A 23,693-nucleotide genomic window follows, 5' to 3' on the forward strand; every position below is an offset into this window, starting at 1 on the left:
AGAGAAGCCTACCGATTATATATACACAGTATAGAAAGCGTAAACCGGCGTTAGGCAGCACGCAAGATCGCTGCCTTACATTACTATAAAACAAAGGCATCATATTGCTAGCCTGAATAATGTACAATAAATAACTTACACATTTCAGTTATCTTCCCCTTCCCTGCAGCAGGCTGCAATGTGACTGGGTGATGCTTTTGCAATTCAGGAGACAGCGATTAACATGTTATACACTGAGGGAAAATGTAGGTACATACGGGTGTGGTAGGTTAGGCAGACAGTTATCATGTATACATGCATCAGATCCCTCATGATCATGTAGACATGGTGGAAATGTTGGCATGTAGCTCATGGACATTTACAATGTCTACACGGAACACGTCAACCTAACATCCTTGGTGGCCCAGCCTCCCCTCCCCTGCAGCCTAACCCTAACCTCTCCCTGCAGCCTAACCCTAACCTCTCTCCCCCACAACCTAACCCTAACCTCCCTCCCCCGCAGCCTAACCATAACCTCTCCCTCCAGCCTAACCCCTAGCATCCCCTCCCCAGCAGCCGCATCCGGCCAGCGGTTCAAATCCCGGCAGCAGCAGCCCAACAGAGAAGGAAATCCCAATGGTCATAAAGATAAGTATAAACTAACCTAATTTTACCCCCTAACCCTCCTTTAGGGTGCCTAACCCTAACCTCCCCTCCCTGTGCCTAAACCTAACCCCCCCTTCCCCGCCACCCAAACCCAAGTTCCCCAGGGGGGTGCCTAACGATAACCTCTCCCTGTGGGTGCCTAACCCTAAACCCCCTTCTCCTAGTCTGACCCTGACCTCCCGGGGGGGGTTCCTAACCCAAAGTCCCCCCTGTGTGGGGGGACGCGGACGCCTGTCATTTAACCATCGCCGGGATTAAGTAGTCTGGAAGCCGGCAGTCAGCATTGTGTCCGCCGGCTTCCTGAACGTATACCTCCGCAGCCTACCCAAAACCTCTCCCTCCAGCCTAACCCTAGCATCCCCTCCCCCGCAGCCTAACCATAACCTCTCCCTCCAGCCTAACCCTAACTTCTCCCTGCAGACTAACCCTAACCTCCCTCCCCCGCAGCCTAACCATAACCTCTCCCTCTAGCCTAACCGTAGCCTCCCCTCCTCCGCAGCCTAACCCTAACCTCTCCCTGCAGCCTAACACTAACCTCCCTCCCCCACAGCCTAATCCTAATCTCTCCCTGTAGCTTAACCTCCCTCCCCTGCAGCCTAACCCTAACCTCTCCCTGCAGCCTAACACTAACCTCCCTCCCCCACAGCCTAATCCTAATCTCTCCCTGTAGCTTAACCTCCCTCCCCTGCAGCCTAACCCTAACCTCTCCCTGCAGCCTAACCCTATCCTCCCCTCCCTGCAGCCCTACCCTAATCTCTCCCTGCAGCCTAACCATAACTTCCCTCCTGCCTAACCATAACCTCTCCTTCCAGCCTAACCCTAGCCTCCCCTCCCCCGCAGCCCAACCCTAACCTCTCCCTGCAGCCTAACCGTAACCTCTCCCTGCAGCCTAACCCCCACAGCCCAACCCTAACCTCCCTCCCCCGCAGCCCAACCCTAACGGCATCCTCAGAATGTTGACAATTCACATATCGACATAGTGAACATATCACCATTCTGATGTCGTCAACATGGTACCTGTTGAACCATGCCGACACTCTGTCCACATTATGCCGACATGGCAACAGTGGACCATGTGACTGAATCTCGGCTCATATTATGTCACAGCTGCTCAAATTACTGGACTTTTAGCTTTTTAACCCCTGTAGGACAATGTAACAGAGGTGGGAGGAGCTCAGCAGCTGTGAAGATGTGGGGAGATGCATATATAATAATCCCGGATGTCTGTCATATGCGGTGGGAGCATATGACACCGTTGTCTCCCATTGACGGCAATGGATACAGGATAGACCAGGTGAACAGAACCTGGCAGAGGGGAAATATAGTGGGACGGGGACTGGGACAGAGTAGACCCGGAGCCATTGTAAGACGAGTCCAAGCGTCTACTTTTTAATTTTTTTTACCAAAGATATAGTGTAATGAGAGATTTGCAAAGCATTTTTAAGGTACAGTCAGAAGCAATTTAATGTCCCACTTTTAAAGGAGTTTATGCTTATTATACTGTACAGTAAATGAAAGCCAGCTATAAATGACTCCAAACAAGGAGGGAAGGGGGAATGCGGTCTCAACATAAAGCAAGGTACAGAAAGCTAATGCTGCCGTCGGGGAACAGCCCTTCACTGCTACAGTGAAAAGCAGGCAGAGCGCTGTACACAGATTTTGAAGGAAACATTGGGGCTGATGCCGGAGGTGTACTGAACTTGCATGACATAGGTCTGTGCATGCTCAGGATGGTCTGCAAAGAAGTCACTCTGCCACTTACTCCTATCTTACTGGCCAGGGTAAATAGGACTGGAGAGGGTGGGCAGCCATGACTAGTTTCCATGGTGAGAAGGAATTCGGGTACCCCCACCCAGGGGTGTAGCCATAAGCATAGCAACATCTTGAAAGAGCCCCTCTCTAATGCTTCTAGAGAGACACCTACCTCTACAGTAGTACTTCATTTTATACCCCATAGTAGTATCCTAGTTAATGGTATGCCCCGTAGTAGTATCCTAGTTAATGGTATGCCCATAGTAGTATCCTAGTTAATGGTATGCCCCATAGTAGTATCCTAGTTAATGGTATGCCCCGTAGTAGTATCCTAGTTAATGGTATGCCCCATAGTAGTATCCTAGTTAATGGTATGCCCCATAGTAGTATCCTAGTTAATGGTATGCCCCGTAGTAGTATCCTAGTTAATGGTATGCCCTGTAGTAGTATCCTAGTTAATGGTATGCCTCGTAGTAGTATCCTAGTTAATGGTATGCCCCATAGTAGTATCCTAGTTAATGGTATGCCCCATAGTAGTATCTTAGTTAATGGTATGCCCTGTAGTAGTATCCTAGTTAATGGTATGCCCCATAGTAGTATCCTAGTTAATGGTATGCCCCGTAGTAGTATCCTAGTTAATGGTATGCCCAGTAGTAGTATCCTAGTTAATGGTATGCCCCATAGTAGTATCCTAGTTAATGGTATGCCCTGTAGTAGTATCCTAGTTTATGGTATCCCCTGTAGTAGTGCCGGAGTTTATTTTATGTCCCATAGTATTGCCCAATTTCATTGTGTGCCATACTCACCTACTTTGCAGGGCACCTTTCTGGGAGCCAGTGGAGAGGACCTGCTGCTCTCATCTTCGGGGAGGGGCGGGGCCAGACTAGCCAGCATTAGACCCCGCCCCTTTACAGGAAAACTCAGCAATTCGCGGGTCTGTGAGGGGGCGGGGCTATATTATGCGAGCCCCACCGCCTCCCTACGGACCCGCAAATTTCTCAGAAAATCTACCCATCCTGCCCACTTCACTAGGAAGTGGGCGGGATGCAGGAGATTTGCTTACTCTTTTGGGGGTGCAGGTGGTTCCCCGAAAAATAGAGAAGGCAAGTATGTTGTGTGCCCCATAGTAGTGCCCCAGTTCACAATATTCCACACAGTGCCCCCAAATCACATTATGCCATACAGTGTTCCCAGTACAGATTATGTCACACTGAAGTATTCTCTGTTCATAATGCCACAGTGTGGTGCCTCCAGTTCAATTTATGCTACATGTAGTGGCCCCAGTTCATTTTGGGTCACATTTCAGTTCCCCAATTTATATTATGCCACATCACAGTGCCCTCAGTTCATATTCTGCCACCCTAGAGTCCCCTGTTCATAATGTCATACTATAGTACCCCTGGTTCATATTGTGCCACATTACAGAACCCCAATTCATATCATGCAACATTACAGTGCCCTCCAGTTCATATTATAACACATTACAGTTCCCAGTTCAGATTATGCCACTTTACAGGCACCCCTTACCATTATAACATCCACTACACACATAATTTACTGAAAATGGAAAATCACCCCATTTAGGCTGGGTAATGGGTCATGCCCAATTGTTTAGCAGACAACTATATGATCTGTATCTGAGGCACCCTAAGCCTCTGAGCCCCACAGCAACAACACCCACTGCACTCACTATAGGGTTATTCCATGCCACACGGTGTTCATGTAACAGGGCTGCAAACATGACTAAAATGTACAATTTATGCTTGTAAGGTCAAATAAAACAAATAACTTTTCTTCTAAATTGTGGTAGAACTTTCACGTTGGTCTTGTTTTGAAGCTAAGGGACCATAGTTTTCATAAAAAATACTTTTATATTTAAATATTGACTTTTACATTTCAAGGTCACATGATGTTACCTTTGACCTTGAATATCTAAAAAGTGTATGGTTCCTTTTTTGTACATAAAGTATTTTATACACTTAAATGCAATCTCTCTTTGGTATAAGTTTCATTTTGGGAAGCCTTTGGGAACAGGAGTAAAAAAAAAATAAAAATGTATATTAAGTACTGCAGTTGAACCCTTCTTGCACGAACCATGCAACTGGCAAGTTCAGACTTGTCTTGTAGCGTCTCACTCTGTGTTCTAGGGATGGCCATCATTGGTCACCATCGATGGCACCATTGGTGATAACCATTGATGGTACACTAAAACTCTATGGTGAACCATCAATGGTTTGCACCACTCAGTCTGGCTGCAGCTTCTGCATTGAGAACTTGTGATACAAACATGCTTGCCTCCAGAGGGGGCAGCCAGGTCAGCATAGTGGGAGGGCGTGGCGTGGCATAGGAAGCGTAGCTAGGATTACCCGGCATTAGAAGCGGAGCGGGGCATTCCGGCATTGTGAAGCAGGAGGCGGGGCCAGTGTCACCCCCCCCTTCCTCCCGCTGCGGTGCTGTGTGTGGGGGCTGCAAGGGGATCCGGGCGGGGCAATAGGCAGTCGGGGGGGGGGGGTAGGCAAGTATGATACAAGGGACTAAAGTCAGTTTATCTCTGCAGTTCCCAAACTCAGTCCTCAGGGCACCCTGACAGTCCAGGTTTTAAGGATATCCATGCTTGACCACAAGTGCCTTAATTAGTACCTCGGTCAGTTTGATTTTACCACCTATGTTCAACCATGGATTTCTCTGGGGTGAGCTGATATTCTTGCAATTAAGTGCCGTTTTTGGATCATATATCAACAGTGACCGGTGAGGTGCTTGTGGGGTGGTCTGCAGACCGATAATTAAGACCCAGTGGTTAATTGATGTCCGGCACATTATTAGCCCGTATGATTCAAGCTGACAGTGGGCACGATTTATTTTAGTAACAAGAGGTCTGTTGACTGATTGGAGCTTGGACTTATGTGTCAGAATCATGGCTATAATGGGTAACCTTCTATTACTGGACTTATTGAATGCTATGTAATAGCCATGACACGATTATAGGATAACAAGACTTTGTTCTCCATTTTTTTCTTCAAACAACTTGATTCAGAGGAGTGTAGTATTTAAACTCTGTGCGATTCACTGTGAACGATGTGATACATTTTTTAATACACTGTTACATGAGAATTGTGCAGAGCAATTTTCTGTCTAACTATATTTTCCTCAATAGGAACTTATATACTGGAGAGATTTAAGCTTTTTAGCATAACAATATATTATTCATACTTTTGAAGCGGATTTGTTTTATGCTCTACATTTTTATTGTTTTTGAATAAATGTAGTTTTTACTATTTGAAAACTCATGCCTCACTTTGCTTTACTAAAGACAGACTTAAGGGGGTCATTCAGACCCACTCGCAAGCGGCAGTACGCTCGCAAGTGGGTCGATGTTCCCCACTGCGCATGCGCACGACGGAGGGAGCTCCGTCGTGCGCATGCACGAGACCCGGACTGCGACAGCCAAGCTGTCGCTCCGGGTCTCGCACCAAAGGGGGCGTGCTGCTGCCCTTTGGTGGGCGTGCCCGGGGGCGTGCCTGCCAGACGGAGGCACTCCCATGGGAACGCCTACCGTCTGAAGCCGGCCCCACTGACATCACTAGTGATGTGATTGGGAGTGATTTTGGCTCTGATAGAGCCAAAATCACTCCAGGGCTTGTGGCAGGGAGACCCTACCGCAGGGTCTCGGTCGCAAGTCCGATGGTCGCGATGGTCAAGACCATCGCGACCATCTTTTTGGCCGCTCGTATATGCTGTGGGTGGTGACCCACAGCTATACGAGCGTCCAGGAGGACGCTCCATTTTAATGGAGGAGGGCCCTGATTCAGAGCGAGCGCTCTGGTCAGAGTGTCCGGCTCTGAATCAGGCCCGAAGTTTCTTCCCGTACATGGATCTCTCTAAACCCTGAACTGTTGGGGAGCCTTGATGACCGCGTTTGGGAACCTCTGGTTTATCTAATACAGTTTATCAGTGAATGGTGGTAGTTTGATCAAGAGCATGACAAATGGATAAGTAGTACTCAGTGCTGCAACCCTTTTGATATGAAAGGACATAGAAGCAGTAGAAAACAATGAAGGAAGGTGCTACCATGGATGATTAAAATACAGCCACATGTCAATAGTGATCAAGTGATTTGTGATAACTGTAGGAAAAATGTAAAAGGGATTCTTTAACTGTTGAGGAAGGGCCAAGCACATCCATTAATGAGGAAAGTGACACAGGAGTGGCAACATGCAGGACTGAATTAGCTTTGCAGTCATTAAATGAAAGTTCTACAGCAGTGATTTTCAACTTTTTTTTAACTCGCGGCACACTACACAAGATTTTAAAATTGCCAAGGCACACTATCCGGCGATGCGGTGTGCGCGGACTATGAAAAAACACACTACATTAGTTCCCACAGGAACAAAACACACTACATTGGCCCCCACAAGAATAAAAAAAACACACTACATTAGTTCCCACAGGAACAAAACACACTACATTGGCCCCCACAAGAATAAAAAAACACACTACATTGGCCCCCACAAGAATAAAACAATCCCATTGGCTGGCCTAACAGAAAAAAATAAACCATATTGCTCCCCACAAAAAAAACAACCATACCACATTGCGCCCCACAGAATTGCTCCCCACAGAAAAAGAAGCCTATGGCTGGCCCCACAGAAACAAAAAACAAAACAAAAACACATTGTTCCCCACTAAATAGGCAAATATATGGCTGGATAACATATGACTGGTTCCCACGAAAAAATAAACTATGGCTGGTTCCCACGAAGAAGAAAAAAATGTCTGGTCCCCACAAAACCCACATTTCTTCCCCCCTTGTCACTCACACTGCAGCTGGATCGCGTGCGGGCGGGCTTCCAGGCAGGCTGCAGAGCCTGCCTGGACAGAGCGCGGGCTGGCTGATTGGCGCAGGGCGTTGGCTGGCAGAGCGGGCTGGAGGGCAGTGGACAACGCGGCGTGCGTGACCTGTGATGTCACGCCGCCGCATCTTTGTAGGTCACTACCCGGTCGCGCCTGAGTCTCCCAGAGGAGCTCAGTGGCCCGGGATGCTGAAGTACAGTAAAATGTGCCCGGTGGCTCTGACAGCCCGCGGCGCACTTCACAACCGGCCACGGCACACTAGTGTGCCGCGGCACACCGGTTGAAAACCGCTGTTCTACAGTGTGGGAGCATCACCTATCGAGAGGAAAAGAATGAGAGAAGAAAAACTATTGTAAAAGGAAAGCTGTAAAAATTGCAAAAGTTATAAAAAAAGAAGGATATAAGTCCATATTCCAGCTGATCATGTGCCTGAGAATTGTTCTCTACTGCTGCTTCTGTGTCTTTTAATACCAAATGGGTTGCAGCAGTGAGTCTTAATGTACTACTTATCCATATGTCACGCTCTTGATCAAACTACCACTATTCACTGATAAACTGTATTAGATAAACTGTCTTTGGCCCCGATTCAGACCTGCTCGCTAAGCCGCGATCACTCGCTGCCAAAAGGGGCCAGGTATGCAAATTCCACGATCGCACTGTGTGGCGTAAGGACGCCTTCTATGTCTTAAAGAGCGACGGTAGTGAGCGTACGCAGGTGTATACAGCCGCCCACCTTTCTCTCTTAGCACGTCATCTCCAGGCAGTGTATGAATAATCGGTAACAGCGAGAGCCATCGGAGCTGCTCGCAGCCCTTGAGGTAGCCCCTACCCCACCGCAAGCACTGCGATCACTGCAGGCTGAAATACAACCAAGTGACGTGTACAATGACGCTACTTTGCTAATTATGCACACCCATTAAACTCCGTTTTGACGCTCAGACACGCCTGCGTTCGCACATCCACTCCCCCGTTCACAAGCACCTTCCCCTGTCACCACCCACAAACGGCGATGTCACTCATAGTAGCATCCAGTCTGTGTACTACGAGCGCACAATTCCCGGCCGCAGTGACTGGTTCGTGCATGTGTACTTTGACGCATGCACATATGTGCGATAATCGCCCACTAGTTCTCAATGTAGAAGCTGCAGCCAGACTGAAGAACACAGTAGGGATGGCCATCGACCATATTTACAAATATTGATGGCTTACTACCAAAGGTTGATGGTTTTGCCATCGATGGCAGAGAGGCAATTATTTTCTGCCATCGATGGCAAAGTGGAACCCGATGTTTTTTTCTCTGCTCATGCCAGAGAGCTTAGCCCCACCTCCAGGCTGTCTGCTTAGCCTCACCCCCTGTCTGTTTTTTTTTTATAGCTTTGCGGCTTGCCAGGCAACCGGCAGTGGTGGCCATGGAGTGGTGCAAACCATCGATGGTTCACCATAGATTTTTATTGTACCATTGATGGTTATCACCGATGGTACCACCCATGGAAAACCACCGATGGCCATCCCTAGAACAAAGAAACACACTACAAGACAAGTCTGAACTTGCCATTTGCATGATTATTGCAAGAAGGGTTCCACTGCCGTACTTAATTAATTTATTTTTTTTACTCCTGTTCCTAAAGGCTTCCCAAAATGAAACTTATACCAAAGAGAGATTGTATTTAAGTGTATAAAGTACTTTATGTACAAAAAATGTAAAACAAACTTTTTTAGATATTCAAGGTCACGTGACCTTGAAATGTAAAAGTCAATATTTAAATATAAAAGTGTTTTTTTTATTTTTTTTATGAAAACTATGATCCCTTAGCATCAAAACAAGACCAACATGAAAGTTCTACCACAATTAGAAGCAAAGTTATTTTTGGTTTTAGTTAACCTTGCAAGCATAAATTTTACATATTTTGTCATGTTTGCAGCCCTGTAGCATGAACACTGTGTATCAAAGAGGGCTAAAATGTTACATATGAAAGTTACTTTATGCAGTCTATCATCCTACCAAATTTCATGAAAATCTGAGATGGTCGAGTTGAAAAGTTACTTTTTTTGTGATGATTTGGCATGGAATGACCCTATAGATACACCCGTGACCCGACCCACTTTAATGTTATGCCAGCCCATTTAAGGCCTCTGGCACTTGAACAGGCGAATAACTCTCCACAAGGCCTCATGCACATATATGGACAAACCTTACAAATAATGGTGGGCTTTATCAATAGCATACAAAATACTTCTTCATAATGGAGGCGTCAGGATTTTAGCCCGAAATCTTCACAGTTCTGGTTAAGAGGAAGAATAGGCCGATAATCACAATATCCCAAAATTTAGCATGAGAAGAATAAGAGCCTATGTAGCCTATGTAGCCTATGCAGCCTATGCACTAAGCCTTGGAAAGCGATAAGGTGGATGGAGATAAAGTAGCGTTCCCGCTAGGCTGTTTCAGCGTGGCGTGGCGTCCTGCCCTCCTTCTGGAGGGCAAAAAGCCCCCTGCCCTCCAGGAGGAGGGCAAAGAGCGCCCTGCCCTCACAGCCTGCGGGTGCCGTTCTCACCCGCGGGACGCAGTGTCCCGCGGGTGGAGAAACATGCGGTGTCGCGGTGACGTCCCGGTCACCGCCGGAGAATAGACGCCGGGCGCATGCACGCCCCCAAGTATGACGAAAAGGGGACGTGTCTTATAAACACGCCCCCTTTTCATGACCACGCCCCCATTTCGGGCGCATGCGCGCCTTCGGCGCGCGCATAAGGTTGCCCTCTCTAGCTCCGGCGCCCTGCCTGCCGCCAGAGCTAGAGTGAACACTAAAAAAGTACAAACCGATCAGCTCCTAACTGAAACTTTACAGGCTGTGCCTGAAAAATTACAGGAGCTGATTTGGTTGGTTCTTTATCCCCATCCACTCTCCAAGGCTTTTAGTACATAAACCCCCTATATCACAGATAGTACAGAGACCCGGATTCAAGCAGCCGGCCAAACAAGAATATCGTTATACTAATCAAAAGGGAAGTGATCTATCCGGATGTTTTCTTGGGAGCAAGTACCCATCATTTCCTCTCTTTCTCTACTTCAAATGGGAGTTATCCATGTTACTTTGGTGGTCTGCATCTTACTGAAGAAACGGAATAGAATTTAGAAATTGTGTTATCTTGCGATTAGTGCATGATACCAGCGTAGAATATAAATATAGAAGACTAAGGGGGAACAAGTTGTTGGAGACTTTACTACAGATAGGGGGGTTCAGCCCTGGCCAGATATAACCATATTGCATAATTCTTACTTCCACTTTCTAAGCAAGTCCTTCAGCTGTCTGACCCTCAAACTTAAACTGCTCCGTCTCAGACGCAGAGAACCCATTCCTTTAGAAACGAAGTGAGCTATTATTCACAGGAATATAAACAGAACGGACATTCTCGCACCAAGATTCCCGGAACAAAGCAGGACAAGCCTCCCAAGTCGGAATGCTGAGGGGGTCAGCAAGACTCAAGAAAGACCTCAGCTTCTCCACCCATTTCTCCAGATGCAAATGCTAAACTATTCTAGATACGCATCCAAATAGCTGACTGACCATAACAAGGGAAAAAAAGAACTAACCCCATGGTTTCTATAGTGTCACCGAGTGAGTAATCAGAGCACCAATGACACAGGTGTTGGTGTGGGAGAAGTATCATCTAAAGCTGGGTACACATTTAACGTTGTGTATCCAGCTGACCTGTCACGTGACGGAACCCGGCGGGAGGTCCTGGCATCGGCAAGTGCATACACACTTGCCGATGTCTGGAACGACATCGCGACTTCAATGGGCCATGCAGGTCCGACCGGCGAGGTCGTTGACGATGCGCGCTCACACTAAACTTTGTTGTCGACATGTCATCTGATCCGGCCGGATCGGACGATATATCGTCTAGTGTGTACGACATATCATCTAGTGTGTACCGGCCATTATTCTCAATTAAGAGAGGAGTGATTCATCACAATGGTGCTTACATATTTACCATAATACATGATAAACTATAGATAAAACAATGCAGCAACAGATACAATCTTTTTAATGTCAGAGGACACTAAAAGAGCCTCCAAAGCCATTCTAGAACCAAACAAGAATTCCCTCTGGAGAATACAGGGTAGCCCACACAAGGTCTTTGGTCACGTAAGGTTGTGGAGAATACTTTAAGAAAACCCAGCATTGCCCCTCGGCAAATCTTCAAGCCCTGAATATTACTTTCACTCTCCTTATCGGAAACATCGCAGTTCTGCTGCGGTTCTAAACAACTTGCATATTATTGAATATTGCTCTTTTAATTCAACTTCGTAATGGCACCGGACCCTTGTAGAAGCAGGAAGGATTCATGAGGAAGACTGATTGTAATTTATAAAGTTAAAGCCTTTACAAATGGGCACAGCAAACACATCTACAGTAAGCGACAGACCTCTGTTCACCATAAAAAGACAGACATTCAACATTTGAAAACAATGACACCTATAAATAGCGGTCTTAGATCTTAGGTCCTGTGACTGCGATTGCTGAGAATATCATACCTCTTAATATAGTATTTTCCAAAATGTTGCTAAAAAAAATAAATAAATATTTTGTCCAAATGACACATAATTGTAACTCGCACAATAAGCTATCTGTGGGGGCCAGAACCATGTCAGAAAAACGACTTATAATGCCTTTCAAAGTAGGTTATATGAGACTTTCCATTATATAATCTCATCTCTTAGTGCACTTGAAGAGGCTTCAAAGTGCAGTGTTGCCCGGCAACAAGACAATTATGTGTCAGTGAACAATTAACGGAACTGACACCCGGAGTCCAAAAACCATTTTCTGAGCCATGTCTACATCAGGAAATCTTCACATACACACCCCTTTCATCCCTCTCCTCTCCTGCAGCTGTGCACAGGGGTAAGCAGATTTGTATGGATATATAGATAGATATACACACAGTGTGTGTGTGTGTGTGTGTGTGTGTGTGTGTGTGTGTGTGTGTGTGTGTGTGTGTGTGTGTGTGTGTGTGTGTGTGTGTGTGTGTGTAAAGCATTTCCGAACCATGTACTCTCTCAGAAAGGTACACTTTTTTTTTTTTTGCTTTATGAAAAAATAAAACATCAACCGTATAAATCATAAGATTGACGTCAGTGCATGAAAGTAAATTTAATATTAAAACCTCCCTCCTCACATAGAAACTCCTGACAACCATGAGACCCGCACATCTCTCGTCTTAGTTTGTAAGCGCTCACAGGCAGGGCCCTCCTTCTTTGTGTTCCTCGCCAGCATTAGCCTTGTTTCTAGTGCTCACAGTCTATGGTCTCCTAGTCCCTTTCAGTGACACTGAAGCTGTGTGCTTGCCCTTCGCTGGGTACAGTATTCACTGAGTGCTGAACTGCTTTCCCTATGCCAACATACTGGGGGAGATGTACTAAGCTCTGAAAAATGATAGATTGGAGAGTGAGTTGCCCTAGCCTCCACTACCAGCCACTCAGCTCCCAGCGGTCATGTTACAGGCTGTGTTTGAAAAATGACAGTTAGGAGCTAATTGGTTGGGAGTTTATCACTCTCCAATTTATCACTTCCCAGAGCTTAGTACATCTGCCCCACTGTGAGTTGCCCTACCCTTGTCAGCATTTACCTAGGTGGTTGGTTTAGGTTTTCTTCCAAAGATAGGTCAACTTAGCCTGCATCCTTAGCTGTACCACTGATGTGTCATCTTCTCGGTCTACTTTGTACAGTCCCCGTATGGTGCTGCGGAAACTATTTAGCACCTTAGATATAAAAGATGACAATCTTCCTACCCCGCAGCTAAAAACACACTGGATATGTTTAATAAATATTAAAACGCAAGTATAGTAAGACACTGCAGCGCAAGTGAAATCAAGAAATATAAATACGTTCTGTGTCGTTTGATACAATGATTATTTTCACATGCACTCAGCTCGTATTGGGATTGCATCGAACAATGCGGAATTTTAAAGGGCAGTCTGTAAATAGCCAGGAATAATTAAAATCAAAAGTTTATGCGGTCATCCTCCCGACAAACCAAGAAGCCTCAAGGACTCCAGAAGATTTCCTGCCGCCCTACCTTGTTCAATCTTACCACTTATGTACAGTATATGGCCAAATTGGACTCTCTTCCTGGTATTCGAGACAAGGTCACGACGGTTCCATGTGTAGCCGCACACATAGTGATACAATACTTTTTAAGTACAGGGCAGTGAAAATAAAACTGGCATCTTATTAATTTAGCTGCATTTGAGATCTTTTGTGTGACATGCACAGAGATAATTATAAACATCTCATCGTATATTACAAGGGAAAATAAAAAAATAAAAATAAAAATCAACATTTTGCGATCAGACAACCACAGCAGGACATGGGATTATTTGTATAAGGTTCTATTTCAATTATCTTTCAGGATTAAATAAGCAGATGAACATTAACATAAAGCAGATGATGGACAACGCAACAAAAATGAGCAAACACAAAAAAAGTCAAATGAAAACACGGTACGTAACCATTATGTCGACAATCACAATGTCCCATAATGTCGACACCCAAAATGTTGACACAATTTTAGGGTGAAGCGACACGATGATGCGGCGAGCGAGGAAACAATACATTGCACGAGCCGTACACGTTGCACGATCCGATGTACTACGGCGCGATGAGTCGTTACATGCTGCGTCGTTCATTGCATCTTCCATATGACATGCAGAACAGCAGAGGCGACAATTCAACAGATGGGTGGGAACGAGGGATCGAACGTACACACTATACGATGTGTGCGATATATCATTCCGATCAGCATCGGAGCAACATATCGTACAATATATATCATATGGTGTGTATCCAGCTTTAGGCTGAAAATTGGGTGTCAACGTTTGGTACCTGTCAACATTTTCAATGTTGACATTTATAAATGTCGACAAAACACACCGAACCCTGACAACACCATACGTGACAAAAACGTGAAGTCATCAACAGAAAACCTCTGGTCACTTTAAATATTACAATAAATTTGACACTGTAAAAAAATACTTTGCTGCAGAAAAACGTGTAAAAAGGAGACTAGCATTAGGCAATATATTAAACATGGCCTCACCCGTCTTTGGTTTGGTCCACCACACCCGCCAGGAGCTGGATAGTTTTGGGGTACGGCTCTCCATCTCCCGTGAGGTTCAGGTAACGTCTGGCAAAATCAAGAGGAGACATGAAGTGGTCTCCATCCTTTTCCACACTGGCATACTATAACGGGAAGCGACAGACATAGTTATTTTTAAGTAACCCTAATCACAAACCATACTATCTGATGATGTGTTATATATCGGGGTGTTATATAAAAGGGCACATTTATAGAATACATGAGCGTGTCGGATCGGACAATTAATTTTGGTCACAAAGAAAAGCGTTTCAGAGAGGAGACTTTTGTGTGTCACACTATAGCCGTAGAATGTTTATTGCATGACCCTGTTCAGGTTACAATGTTAATTGGTTTGCTGGACTTTAACTAACCACTTGCCTGGCATAGTCGCTTTCTTCCGACCACACCAGGCAGTGCTGTATCTGATCTAGGTGCAATAATATATAAAAACCTTTCATTTCGGCCAACTTGTAAATCCTTTTGAGCAAAGATTAACAGACAAAACAAAACATTTTGGAGAACTTGCTGGAGAAATAGTTACAATCCTGCTTCTATTTTTCCTGGTGAGGGAGAAACATGTTAAAAATAGAAGAGGTGAGCCCTGTATTAATCCCCCCTGTTCCAGCCATTGGCAGCAGGGGGTCCCCGATTATATTAGACTGCTGACCATATAAGCTTACAATCTGTACGCCTCTTGTTGCAATGCGATTTGTTTGTGTAGCCAGTTCCTCTGTTGTACAGCAATTGTTATGAATACAGGAAAATATTATAGCTGAACACATACCTTGTCAAATATAAGTCTCAGCTCAGCTGGATCAGCTCTCTTGGTTAACACTACCTAAAAAGAAATAACACATTTATTAGAAATCTTGCCCTGGAACTAGGAGGATGTTTTGGAAATGAATAAAAAGTAAAATAGCTAACCTGTTACACTGGCATTAATATAATCAGAACTAACCAGATACATATAAAACCACAGTGGTGCTTTTAAAAATATTAATTTGTCTATGACTTTGAAATAAAATCAGGATCAGACAGGGGTCACAGAAGGTTTGTCCACCCCATTATACTGGTCGGCACACAGACAAGCTCGTTGTTTTACTGTGTGAATGCCTGAAACTGGGAGCAGCAGCAGAAGGGGATAATTACCCCAGATACCATGCCATGCTGCATCCCAAAGACCAGAGTTGCCGTTAACTACAAAAGACTGCAAGGAATCACAGAAGAACAGGAAACAGAGTGCTATCTGCGCAAAGCGGCTAAACCCGTTCAAAGTCCCGGTTGACGCATCCAAACAAAAGTTTGGGTGCCCAAAAAAACCTGTCTTTTTGCAGATTTCTGCTTGCCACCAGAGGAAGGTGTGAGCAGAAAACTGTGCACCCATGGCACTCGTGCCCAATTGGAGCGACAATTGAATTGCTCTATGGGGTGCCCATTGGTAATGAGCATGCAAAATACCAACTGAATTAATTTAAATCAGTAATACATAAGCATTTATATATTAAAGTACAATAGCAGATTTAATAGTTCCTATACAAAGTGCAGTAAATGGTAGTGACATGGAGAGAGTACACCACACAAAATGGAAAAAATATTGATGATTAATTAGTTAAGAGCATACAAACAGGTCTATTATGTTTACAACTTTTGAGTTTTAATATTCTCTGTGACACGACCCTTTCACCTGTAATCATTCACTTTGGTGTTATCAAGTGTAAAGCACAATAGCATTTCTGACATGTACATAAATGTACAGAAAACCCAGTCAGGGAAGCGGAATCTAGCAGGGAAATTGTTTCAGACAGGTTTACTATCCGTAACATTCCCAGTGCCAGTACACTACATTCCTATGCGTAGTCATTTAGTTCTGGCATACTTTCAGAAATTAGGTGTAAGTACGCTATAACTACTGGTGCAGAAAGCCGCTGAAAAACATATGTAACAATACTTTAGCAAATAAACCCCCAACATAAGAAAACTAAATTCCTCTACTGAAAGTCACCTACATTACCTACCACTTATCTGCATATTAAGTGTCCCTAGCGAAACGCCTCATTCCTTAAAGCTTAGTACTTAAGTCAGCTGACCGGCTACTCCAATTGGTTCAGCCCAGAAGATGGCTAGCTCTGCTCTATGCGATCAACAGGTTAATTTGACTACTTCACAACATATCTTTGCTGAACTCTAGTCAAACACACTATCATCTCTCCAATTAACCCCTTTCGCTTCCGAGTCTATTTTGGCATTTTTTATTTAGGTCGTGGACATGACAACATCAATATCAGTAATTATTTATGCAGTACCCACACAAATTATACCTGGTTTTAGTTTTGGGTTTTTTTCAGAAGACTTTGGGGGTGATTCAATTGTTACAGGGGACTTTACCTCCCCCAGCTAAGTGCCTGGCAGCTAATGAATGAATTCCCGGGACCAGCCCCAAGGCTGCACTTATCGTGGATTTCCGCTTGTACCCTCCTGAGGTGCGAGCAGAAAGCAGCGTACAGTAGGGCTTCGGAGCTGGTTGCGTGTGCCAGGCACGCAGTAACTGCAAACACACCCGTCGACGCAACTAAACGCGTGCAAAAAAGTGGCCGTCGCCGAAATGAATTTAATAGCTCCCGGGCACTTAGCTCGGGAGCTAAATGCCTTTGTAACAATTGAATAGCCATATTATCCATGTCCTGTATTGTATTGTTCTGTAAGTCGCTTGTCTACAACTTATGTACTTTGTAAGGCACTGCGGAACATTTGTGGCGCCATATAAATGATAATAATAATAATAATAATAGCCTCCTGAGGGCAGCATTAGCTTGTATATTTTTCCTCACATAATAAACAAAAACCAATATACCCCAAAAAAAAAAAGTTTTTTATTGAAATTGCAAGAAAGTTAACTCAAAGCAAATGTGTGTATTTTACTTTCTGATGACCGCCAAGAAATACTCCCCCATCCTTGGACATCATAATAATTTTTGCAATGCAGAGAATAACTTTTTAGGGGTTTCCCTCTTTCATAATGAGGTACCCGTGAGTCTGTGAATGCCAGTAGAGGAAATACTAAAAAACCTTTGATGCTCTCTCTCCTATTTCCTTGCTTGTAAAATAGAAGTACAATTTTGAATGGAAACAATAGGGCTTAATGACGGCATAATAACATAATAAAGTCACACCCCCTTCTGGGCCAGGTAGACAGCAGCTATAATGAAGAGGGGACTTTTAGTTAAGTCGTCCACCACCCAACTGAATCCGTGCAATGCTTAGGATAAGTTCCACAGCAAAGTGGTAGAAGTGACCTAACACCCAATAGGCTTTCAGAACCTCCTGACTTACTAGTTAAATACTTTAGTGATGTCACCGGTTCCTAGGAAATTAATAGCCTAGATATTGGATTGGGCCACAATATAGAGGACTCCAATGGGTCAAAGGTCCACTTGGAAAAGTCACTTAAGATTTAGGCAACCGTATCCTTACTCTGCGTCAAATTGTACAGAGACAAAAAAATTACATGGTTCAGAGACAAAAAAATAAAAACTGGTGCAAAATTGTTGCGTTGTACATAGCAACGGATGTTTTTCCTAGTGCAATTTAGAAGATAAGGGCACCATCTGTGCGATTGCTATGGGTGACATTACTTTTTTCCCCAGGCATCACACTCGAACGTCTTCTGGTATAAGCTATGAGGCTAGACCACCGTGTTGCCTCATATTCTGGTTGCCCGAATTGCATGAACGGTTTTAAATCTGTCCAACCCAACCTAACTCCATTTTCCCTCTAGAATCCAGGAGGGTGGCTTGCTCTTCGGGGGAGGGATAGTCCATGACATTTAGGAGTTTCCTGGACTTTCTGGACAAGTATGGTTAAACTTGGTGCAGTAATGGTATTTCCCTCAAAACCTAGCTGGCATACGGGATTAAAGAACATCTCTGTCTGAATCATCCAGCCTCCTGCATATAAAAAACGATGAGTGTCTGCTCTAGGGTGCTCCTTGCTCTGCATTGGGAGAAACGTTTCATGAAATCGGACCAGAGAAGTGAATGTGCACAGAGCAGGCCACAGTGCCCTGAAAAGTGTCATGCCATCTTTCCAGTACTCAGACGTAATAATATTGGAAAGTTGCAGCATGATAACTGTTGGCATTAGGACTTTTAAATGGCACTGGCTGACAAGCACCTAATAGGCTGAATACTGGCTCAGCCAACAAAGCAGTGGCTTCCCTGGTGTAGAGATAAACCTGCCACCTCCGCCCAACAGGCCAGATCACAACTTGGAAAGCTAGATAAACTAGATTTATGAACGTACTACTATATTTCCCCATGGCAAAAAGACAAAACTCTATAAGTCATGCCTTTCAACCGTTCCCCCTGGTGGAAATATTACTGGAAGTTATCCAAAAAAGCAGGGGAAGGTTTTGGTCTGCCTCTTGCACAGACTTGAAGTGCAGGGCAGGATTCAGCTCCCTATCCAGCTAAATGCTGGAGAGGGAGAGTTCAAGAATCCGGACATACAAGACAAGACTACAGATCAAATTAAAAAGGGTGCCCTAGTGTAGTGGTTCTCAAACTCTGTTCCCTGGGCCCCAATTAGTACACGATTTCCAGGTCATCTGGCAGGTGCCCAGGTGTGTCTATTACCCACACATTTCAAAAGATGCAGAGGTGGAGCTAAAGTTTTCACTGATTCTGTTAGGAGACCTGGAAAACATTCACTGTTTGGGATCCTGAGGACAGAGTTTGAGAACCTATGCCCTACTGCAACCTGGCTAAAAATGTTGTTCTGATCCAAGCCGTTTCCTGAATGCCCCTAAAACATGGAACTAGTGCCCGTGTCCTCTGACATGCTCTGAACTGCTTGGAAAGAAAGAAACAGACCATTCTAATTACCCATTTTTGCTGATGCAGTGAGTTCAGGTTGCCTACTTGGGATGCCAGGAAACTGGCTGGGGCCTTTAAAAATTGTTCTGCTTCCATGAGAACCACCCACGTGCATTATCCGATTTTCAAAGCATCCAATTTGCAAAGTTTAGGCTATATTGTATGTAGTGTCCATTGTATGAAACACTTGTTGCCTGATGGACGTGGCCGAGGTACGGGGTATACCCAGGCTCAACACCCTCTTGAGCAAGTGTGGCTAAGATTTCAGATGCAGCACAAGGGTGCAATGTAAGACGCCCGCTCTCTATGGAAGCAAATCTGGTACTAGCCAATAAGTGGTTGGGCTGATCAAGATCTGTCTTTTGCAAATAAGGAGCGCAAAGCTGTGCTTCAGTAACACTGATAGGAGATTAAACTGAAGCAGGATTTTTAGGGATATTCAATGCGGTGGTCAAAGGTACACAACCTCATCCACTCTGCAAAAGGACCGTATTTGCATCTGGCATGAGCTGGCAGAAATCAGTTCTTGTCCTATACCCTAAATAAAACAAAATTTTCCAACCTCCTGTTGTGTTTCGGTGGAAGAGAGGCAAACCTTGCACATTTGTTTTTTGGGTTTTTTTCTAAACAAAGTTCACATATAATAAAGACAGACCCAACTTACCCTCATTTCTCATGTTCAATGTAAGCTGTGAGACTACATACTGTGCCTCGCTGTAGGCTACATACCTTGCCTCGCTGTGGTAGAGAAAAGGAAAATTGATCGGGGAGAGTTCATTTGGTTAGCGCTGCCACAGATCCTGTCTAAGATGACAAGGAGCAATTCAATAGTTTGTGCCGATGGGCGCCCATTATTTCTGCTCGCACCCTCCGGACCAGGAATCCGCCCAAAGTCAGGCTTTTGTGCGCCCAAATTCATCACGCCCAGTAGTTTGCACACATTTAGCTGCTTTGACGCTGCTAATCCCAGGGCACTCGGGTGCGACATGTGCGATAAGTAATGGATGCCGGCGGCACTCACACACATTGGTACAAACAATTGAATATCACTCGTCGGGTGCCTATGATTTTACGGGCGCCCAAAAAAGGCAAGTGAATTCCCGCCATTGGATGATAGCAATGGTTGTATAATGACAGGGGGAGAGACACTTTGCACACTGTGTCTAAGACTTTTCTGACTCCTTTCACTGAAGCACATTTACAGTGGGCGCTGGGCAGGCTAACTGGTCTCAGTGGTGCAGAACCAGGGCGTTTTACAGTGCGCCTCACAGTGGTATAACACATACACATTCCACTAATATATCAAGCCAAGAAAATCACTGAAAGGCTCCTCTATCACAATCAAGATGCCTGTCGACGTTGCGGTATGAAGCCTTGTTAGGTGGCTTTCCTGAAAGGGTTACTGTATCTGCATAAAGCTTATGCCGTATTCTGGGGATGGAACCCAGCCTGTCAGAGCTAGAGCATTTTACCCATTTCTGTTACTTTGTTCTTTAAGGTTCTTAAGAGGTGATGGGCAAGAGATAGTCACTGGGGCCACGTGCAACCCTCCGAGACTTCACAAAGGAGCCGGGGGCCGCAGGTGTTTTATGTCCATATTTTTGTGTGTTACAGAGTGTAACAAGTGTTTATAATGCCCGAAGATATGTCATTACAAGATAGGTGCCTCTTTCTTTATGTAAATATATTGTTGTAACTTTCTACTGAGATTATGGCCAATGTGCGGCTTTTTCAAGGTTAGAGGAACCACCAATGCGGCTCCCGGAGCCTATGTCAAAAAAGCAATACCTCCATGTAACGGCGCATTTCAGGCCTAGGTATCAGGATACAAACAATTCTCTTTAGTGACCAACTTCTGCAACTTTTACAGAACCTCTCTCGAATGTATGTATAAGCAGCAGAGTTGTGAATAGTCATTGCACTAGAATAACAAAACAAAAATGAAAAAGTTGAATTCATATTTGTAACTAAATCTGTGAAAAAAATAAAATAGAATTTGTAAGTCTGGTATTACTAAGCGCTTGTGTATGCATAATATAAAAACAATTCACTGGCATTGCAAATGCTACTCGGTAACGTAATCATTTCTTCAGTATTTATCCATCCATGTAGCAGCTCCGGGCTCTTTGTATTAATCTGCTAAACGGAAAACACCAGGTGAGGAAATATTGGAAAAGTTGGCACGGTAATCCGTGTGTGGAAGCCACTTACCTTACACATAAAGGGTTTCAATTACCAAACTATTGAGAGACTCCTGGGGGTAAGAAAAAGAAAGCTTGACACCGAGCACTTGAAATTCAAGGGAATTGGAAAGCTGAAAGAAGCCTTAAATCTGGATCTATCGGATATCCAGAGACACTCGCAGTTCTGCAGGCAGGGGGTGTAAGTATTTTATTCCGCATAAAGCTAAATGGACAGAACACCGGAGTAAAATTGCTTTTTCTCCGGGATCTGGGAAGGATGAAGATGCAGACAGGATTTTAAAAACCATTTTACGAAAAAGAGGCAGCAATCTGGGTTTTCCGTTCCCGCTGGACTATAAAAGTGTCTTTCTACTGGGACACGAGGAGTGAGCACATGAAATTGAAACAAAAGTTAAACACTTTTGAGATTAACAGTAGCAGAACATCTGCAAGTTGGAGGATGTGACATGTTAGGGATAAAAAGAATATTCAAGACAATATGTATCTTTAAAAAACACTGGCCCTGAATACTCGCTCTGAATCAGGGCCCATCTCCATTAATATGGAGCGTCCTCTTGGACGCTCGTATAGCTGTGGGTCACCACCCACAGCATATACGAGCGTGCAGGATGATGGTCGTGATGGTCTTGACCATCGCGACCATCGAAACTGCGAGCAGAAGCCTGCGGTTGAGTTTTTCAACCGCAAGGCCTAGAGTGATTTTGGCTCTATCAGAGCCAAAATCACTCCCACTGACATCACTAGTGATGTCAGTGGGGCCGGCTTCAGACGGTAGGCGTTCCCTCGGCACGCCCACCAAAGGGGGCGTGCTGTCAGTCAACATCTACAGCACGCCCCCTTCGATGAGACACTCCTTCACTCGTAGGGTCTCGCGCATGCGCACGACGGAGCTCCCTCCGTCGTGCGCATGCGCAGTGCGGACCATCGACCCACTTGCGAGCGGACAGCCGCTCGTGAGTGGGTCTGAATGAGGGCCACTATCCCTAATTGGCTATAAATAATGCCTACATTAGGTTGCAAAAGAAAATGACATCTTTCAACTGCATGAAAAAATTGCTCCTAGTATTGGTGGAAATATCCTGCATTTCTAGGCTGTGCCCAGATTAGGGACTCTCATCTTTACACGTGGGCCAGATTCAATTACCCCTGAGCCGATTCTGGAATAGCTTGTGGCGGCTTCACTGGGTGAGTCTCTCTGGCGGATTTCTGCTTGCAAACTATGGAGGTGCGTACGGAAATTAGGTTTACCCTTACTGAGCTACCTAATTTAAATTTAACCAAAATAGTCAACCAGCAATGGTGCGCTATTACTGAACCAGAGAGGATAATAAACATTTTTGGAATTGTTGGGCGCTACATACTAGGGGCAGGAGTGTGGGAACAAATAGGGGGGCAGGGGAATAGCAGATATTTTTGGGGCAATCTTCTGTATTGGATCCACATAGTCTGAACACAGACTTGGACAAATAAGCGATTTAACACACTTCAATATTTTTGACTATTCTTCGCAGCATAATACAGCTGTGTCCACATACACCTATCCAAAAACTGCATCAAAACGTCCCATTTGGTGCGCCATGCAACTTTTATTTTATATGCATTTTAATCTTCTGCTTTATACCAATTCTTCTGCAACATATACTAAAAATGCCAAAGACAGAGGTCCTATCCCCGCGCCATGCTTCGTTATGCTTAACCTGCTGCTTTATACTAATTCCTTTGCGACAAAAAAACAAACAAACTATTCCTAAGGATTTAGCGAATTAAGGGCCCGATTCATTACCGATAGCAACTGTGATTACGCATGCAATCGGGCGATTGTTGTGTTCTGCACATGCATTACAGTACGCGAACTGGTCACTGCGAACGGGACATCGATCGCAGTGACTACGCAAACCCATTGCAGAGTAATCATAGCATACAATGAATTTAGCAATTCCTGAGAAAGGTCAGAGCTCACGCAAGTGTGCGTGAGGCTACGATGCTACTCGATGTTACTGATGGTTTTGCAGACTTGCTAAGGATTACGGATGTGTGTACGGTAAGGTGGGCGTCCTTATGTTGTGCTGTGACGGCATAGCGATCGCAATGGATTAGCATACGATCACATTGAGACTGCGTGCGTAATCGCTATTGCAGTTGCGATCTGTAATGATTTAGGCCCCAAGACACAAAATTCGGGAAAAATAACTCAAGCGTGGTAAACGCTACCCGTGGTGGCCCTAAAAAAATACAA

The 23,693-nt window shown here is 44.7% G+C and overlaps 1 protein-coding gene across 1 annotated transcript in view; it reads right to left on the bottom strand.

The window, feature by feature from the left end:
• The window catches only part of SLC25A13 (solute carrier family 25 member 13), a 124,107-nt gene that overhangs the window by 89,796 nt on the left and 10,618 nt on the right, over positions 1–23,693 (bottom strand). The window contains exons 2-3 of the mRNA XM_088442243.1: positions 15,167–15,220; positions 14,344–14,486 (exon numbers count right to left, since the gene is read on the bottom strand). Coding sequence (XP_088298369.1) covers positions 14,344–14,486; positions 15,167–15,220 — 197 coding nt within the window. The remainder of the gene's footprint in view (positions 1–14,343; positions 14,487–15,166; positions 15,221–23,693) is intronic.

The sequence above is a fragment of the Taudactylus pleione genome, unplaced genomic scaffold, assembly GCF_031769625.1.
Source record: "Taudactylus pleione unplaced genomic scaffold, aTauple2 ptg000306l, whole genome shotgun sequence".
NCBI classification, from domain to species: Eukaryota; Metazoa; Chordata; class Amphibia; order Anura; family Myobatrachidae; genus Taudactylus; species Taudactylus pleione.